This window comes from Coccinella septempunctata, chromosome 2, assembly GCF_907165205.1.
Source record: "Coccinella septempunctata chromosome 2, icCocSept1.1, whole genome shotgun sequence".
NCBI classification, from domain to species: Eukaryota; Metazoa; Arthropoda; class Insecta; order Coleoptera; family Coccinellidae; genus Coccinella; species Coccinella septempunctata.
The window spans coordinates 13834461-13840568 of record NC_058190.1 but is presented as its reverse complement, the minus strand read 5'-3'; the positions used below and the strand labels follow the sequence as shown (position 1 = coordinate 13840568).

The 6108-nt window shown below is 38.1% G+C and overlaps 1 protein-coding gene across 1 annotated transcript; it reads left to right on the top strand.

Moving 5' to 3' along the window:
• Positions 1 to 3641: 3641 nt before the first annotated feature.
• On the top strand, positions 3642 to 5274 carry LOC123308148 (WD repeat-containing protein 20). The gene has a single exon (XM_044890697.1). It carries the CDS (start codon positions 3776 to 3778, stop codon positions 5072 to 5074), a length of 1299 nt encoding a protein of 432 aa, XP_044746632.1. The 5' UTR covers positions 3642 to 3775; the 3' UTR covers positions 5075 to 5274.
• Positions 5275 to 6108: the final 834 nt, after the last annotated feature.

Sequence of the window (6108 nt, the reverse complement as noted above, 5' to 3'; positions counted from 1 at the left end):
ACGTCGAGGTAAATCACGTCTACGGGAACCTTGTTATCAAGTGCTTTCGACCAGTTGTTGGCGTATTCCAGTAGGTCACTGAACGACCGGGAATAAAGCCTTGTTGACAATCGGGGCTGACTTTTTTTTCCAGGGCAAACAAAAAAATTTTGCTGCGATGAGACGATTGTTGGATGCATCTAGCACTCTGCCAGGAAGTAGGCAGATAAGATGTTTCGAAACATCTTGAGAACATTTTAGATAGGAAGGTGGCTACGGAATGAGCACACTTCTTGAAGAGCTTCGATGGAAGACCATCGCCTCCAGGTGCAGAAAGTACATCGAGGGCTGAGAGATGTTTTTAGACCAGAGCTGGGAAAAGGTCCTGCTTCTTAAGTCAGAGTTGACGCGATTTCTGAGCACCCGGGGGGATGAACCGGTCTCGATGGTGAAGTCTGCAAGGAATGTGTCTGATAAAACATCTGCAGCTTCTTCGCGGTTTCTGCAAGGTTGATTGTTAGAGTTAGAAACCAGTGTCGTATCGACTTTGGAATTCAGCGATAATCTGACATATTTGAAAAAGCGTTTTCGGTCTTTGGACTGGACTAGTTTTGACTCGAATTCTTCCTTGGCAGCAGAGATAATAGTGGAGAGGATATTCGAGTATGTGCGATGGGCATCGTAGTTTCTTTGTTGTCTTCGTCGAGTGTAGCGTTGCCATATCGACTTTTTGTGTCTAATGATCTTGAGCATATTACGGTCAAACCAGGGTCACGAATCCACTGCGACAACATTTTTCAACATTGAACATTCGTCAGTCAAGTTCTTTCTTTCTTTCGCTTCCACGAAACGACTCCACATGATGTCAACATCAGTCGTGGACTCGAGTATAGCGTCCCAATCAACACCAGCGATCCTGCTCTGCAACTTTTCGTAATTCATAACCTTTATTGTCTTCTTCGATTTTTTGCTGAGGCTGATAACTGGAGTTGTAGTTTTGAAAGAAGTAGAGCATGGTCTGATTTTCCAGGGGAGGATGATGCTCAACATTGGAGACTAGGTCGGCATCGTTCACTAATACAAGATCTGACAAAGATGAGATCTGAATGTTTCGAAAACGTGTGGGTCTATCCACCAACTGAACGAGATTAGAATCATGGATGGCGTCAACGTAAGGAGCGGATGGCGAGTTGTAGACCTTAGGGGAAAGTGGCCAGTCGACATCAGCCATGTTGAAATACCCCGTAACAAAAGGGTTTCTTTTCGTCGTTGATAGATCGCTCAGAAAATTTTCCATTTCGATGTCGGATTGAGAAGGTCGAGGTCGGTAGACACATCCAATAGTGAAGCTAGGAGACTGCCCGTTGAAAAGGTCAATGAAAATACTGTCGACACCAGGTAAACCTGGACTGAAAGGTCGTACAGAGAAAGAGCTGGAAATTTCATTCAATACATAAAATACATACAGGGGCGCCGGGTTTTGTAAATCACGGGGGGTGCTTTGAGATTGATGATAACAGTGTTCAACTGGAATAAAATGCACCTAGCCACTGTACTCCGCACCCCCACATTAAATCTAGGGGGTGCTCAGGCCCCCGAGCAACCCGATCGAGTAACCCGATATCGACACCAAACTGTCCGGAATTCCCGAGTGCAACCACGACTCGGCAACAAGAATAAATGTGGGTTGATAAGTTTTCTGATTGATCAGAAAATAATACTCTTCGAAAGAAGTTCTCGATTTCGCACGTGCTCACTTACAGAATGTCATTCGATTTTCAAAATTATCATGAAGCTCCTGATGTAATTATACGTGGTATGGGTGAAACTTTTGTGCCTATATTATATTCTAAAAATACTTCTCTGAGATATTTGCACAGTGATCTTGGTCTTTTGATTTATCGCAGCTATATACATTTAGTCATAACAACCTGAGAAGACATAATTTAAAGCTCACCAAAACCGAGTTTTCCAAAGTTGGAATGCGTTGCCAAATGAAGTAGTGAACTCACCCAGTGTCAATGTGTTAAAGAATCGTTTTGATCTTGATGTACTATATGATGTTTGATTGTTTTTGGTATATTGTTCATTATATTTTCTTGATCTTTACTGGTGATCTCTCCCAAAGGATTTTAGGATGCTTCCAAATCGGTTCAAAACAGTCGCACATTTATTTATTTATTAAATATAATATTATCTTTGATTTTTGCTAGAACCTTGTTGTGGTTGTCCTGGATCTGGAAAGACACTGGTGTTGGGTCTCAGATCAATTTTTATTGATCTGAGTTTTGGGTGTTGCATCTGGTAATTCTGGTGTACTTTTATACTTTGCTTTCTTGGGAATTCCCCGATCGTCAATGCTCATCCGCGCTGCCAACGAACCGTAACAAAAAATGTAGAAATCAATAGGGAACTCTAACGATTTGTTAAAATCAGCTAAGCGATCGTTGCCCTGGGGCACACAAGCTTTTCCCTCCATTGATTCGCATGCTGTTTTGGTCGAGTATTGTATGTTGTGCCTGTTCTTAGAGAAAATGTTCTTCCCGGCTTTTGATTAGAGTATTAGAGTGATTAAACTATAAATTAATATAATAATGATAATAAAAAGCTTTGTGTGCCCCACGACAACAAATGCTCAGCTGAGTTTGACAAATCATCAAACCCTATAGTTCAACACGTTTTGGTTGAGGATGTGTTTATTTATTTATTTATTTACCAAAGAGAATACTAACGGGTATTTCAACCCAACAAGAGTACTCACAAGTCAAAAAAAAAGTATTCATACAATCCATAGCACATCAAGCAAGAAAACGTTTCAATTTATATACATTACAATATAAGAACCTAAAAAGAGAACAAAGTTCAACAACAAAATCAATCCAAATTTATGCGGTAAATATATATATTCTAATTAATTTTCTACTTAAAAACTAAATACACACGCATAAATACATTTATGAACATATGTAACCAAATAAAAAAAAATGCAACTAAGAGATGGAACGTGCAGCTAACCCATGCCTCAAACAGCGCTTGAAACGAATAAAAGATACGTTGAAAACATCGACATCGAGGGACTCGGTGTTGAAACCATTCATCAATCTACATAGAGGCGAATTCTGCGTGACATTTAATCTGCGAAAAGGCACGGCAAACATTTCCCTTGATCTGAGCCTTCTCTCAGGGACCCTCAACCCAATTGAGCCAAGAATAGATGGAACCGAAAAAATATTATTCAAAATTTTATATAGCAGACACATGTCGTTTATTTTCCTACGATTTTCCAAACTAATCAAATTGTATTTCAATTGGGCCTCTGAATAGTCATGATTTAAAATTTCGAAATTGTTCCGGAAAGCCAAAAACCTCAGCAATTTATGTTAAAAAGGTTAACGATCAACTTGAAATTGTATTGTTTTTCCACTTTACAGAGTCTAAACAGAATTTAAAAAAAATGAGAAAAACACTTTTCAAGTAGAATGAACTGTTAAGAAATTATTTCTGATCTCCTGGCCTCTTAGGCCGCCGGGGCCCTAGGGTCGGGGGCCCGTGGCATTTGGCAAGCCGTGCCACTCTATAGTTACGCCACTGCTAGTTTTTTATTACACCTGTGGATGTACATAGAAACTAGTTGTTATTTTTCTATGATTTATTGATATAACCCTATTGTTCTAAACGCCATTTAATGTTTACATTGCTAACCTCTTGGTTAGATTTTTCCATTGAACTCATAAAATTCAATGGGGTAATGCGACTTCATAATTCAAATGAAAGCATACTGTGAATCAATTTCAAAATGTCGAGGTCTGATACAATGTGTACACAGTCCCTGTTGGAAGCAGGAGATAGACCTCTTGATCGTTCACTCAGTGAACCTGGGGATGTCAAGACACAGTTTGCTACTAGAGAAGGAACTTACAGACTTATGACGCTCAGTGAATACTCTCGTCCAAATCGTGTAGGTTATCAGCAACAAGGGCAAACACCACCCCAAGTTAGAGTTTCATTAATAACTTTGCCAGATCAAAGTGAAAAAATATGCTTCAATCATGGTAGAGAATTATATGTTTACGTTTACAAAGGAATCAAGAAAGCAGCTGATCTCAGCAAGCCTTTAGAAAAAAAAATTTATAAAGGAACAAATCCTACTTGTCATGATTTCAATTCTTTTTCTGCAACTGGTGATAATTTGAGTTTGCTTATTGGTTTTAGTACAGGCCAAATACAACTTATTGATCCATTCAAAAAAGAAGTTAATAAATTGTTTAATGAAGAGAGACTCATCGATAAAAGTAGAGTTACTTGTTTACGTTGGGTTCCCGGAAGTAAATCTTTGTTCTTATCTGCTCATACTTCTGGTCAGTTGTATGTATACAATGAAGAATTACCTTGTGGATCGACTATTCCTCATTACCAACCATTCAAGGCAGGGGAAGGCTTTACTATAAGTACATGTAAAACAAAGTCAACTCGAAATCCATTATTTCGATGGTTGCTTGGTACAGGAGCTGCTATTAATGAGTTAGCTTTCAGTCCTGATGGTGGCAAACTAGCGGTTGTATCTCAAGATGGACTCTTGAGAGTATTTCAATATGATAGTATGGATTTACTCGGAACTGCAAGATCTTACTTCGGTGGTTTGTTATGTGTAGCATGGTCAAATGACTGTAGGTTAATTGCAGTTGGAGGCGAAGATGATTTAGTGACTGTTTTTTCTATGGAGGAAAAGAGGGTAATAGCAAGAGCTCAAGGACATAGGTCCTGGGTTTCTGCAGTTTCTTTTGATTGGTACTTGGAAACTGAGGCTTGTTATAGATTTGGCTCTGTAGGACATGATACACAAATATGCCTTTGGGAACTTCCAGAAGAAGCCCTTGCTCCTCCAAGGCCAAGAGCTGCTAAGAAAAGAGTGGATCCATTGCAACTTGTTGGTACACCTGCATGTCCTAGATTGGATGAATGTCCTACACTTGAACCCTTAGTCTGTAAAAAAATTGCTCATGAAAGACTGACTTCGCTTATGTTTCGACCAGATTGTATTATAACTGCGTGCCAAGATGGATATGTGTATACTTGGGCACGCCCACCTTCTTGAATGTATTATCAATGTATCAGTAATTATTTATATATAAATTATTATATTTTCAGATGAATTGATGTTGACCATTTCTAATAAATAAAAATGCTATCCATGTATGTACATTGGATTTAATTCAACATGATTAGATGTAAATACTGATTTGAATTATTCTGATTCTTTAAGTTTTCTAGTGGTAAATAAACAAAGATAAAATAACATTTGAAATTAATATATTGAAAACCAAATTTCTCATCTTTTTTCAATCAACTTTGTAACTATGTATTATAACATTGCGAGTTTCAGTTCAGGAACTTATGACATTTTCCTCCCTATTCCCATGCACCTTGCTTTTTGTTTTAAGCATTAGGAAAAATGTTAATGAAAATCCCGTATTTCTTGTGTGAATTAAGCTGGAAACGCACCGGATGCAATATTTTGTTGCGAGACGTTGCATAATTGAGCAGAAAAAGTTAACACAAAATTAATTATGCATATTATGTATGAAAAATTATTCAAAACAACTACCATATGGTAAGTGAACTTCACTTAAGCTATCTTCACCGAACATAAGAGAACAATTTTTTTTAATCAGAATTTTTTTCAAATATACCGCTAGAGATTTAACCACTGCGCAGGTCTTATTCCATGAGATACTTTTTGGGTTCACAGTTCTACCATTATTCAAATCGCTGAATGTCGAGAAATGAAAGGTGATTTGGACTTCTTTAATGACGAGGATTAGTGAGTTAGGCTCACTAATATTTGATTCAAAGGATTGAAATATCAGCTGATAGGCTTGTCGGATAGTTGGGATGAAAAGTACTGACATTTGGACAATGTATAAATAGGCGAACAATTTTATTCACAATTGAATATTTTTATGATCTTTAATTCAACTCGACATATTCAGAGCTCTCCTGCTCATCTTCAGCAGTTTTATAATTATTGTAAGCGAAATCTGCTGAATACGCCCCTGTCGCCGCTCGAAAACATTGGGAACACCGCTACGATTTTCGCTTGTGCCTGAAAACTCTCGGACCGGGGCGTAT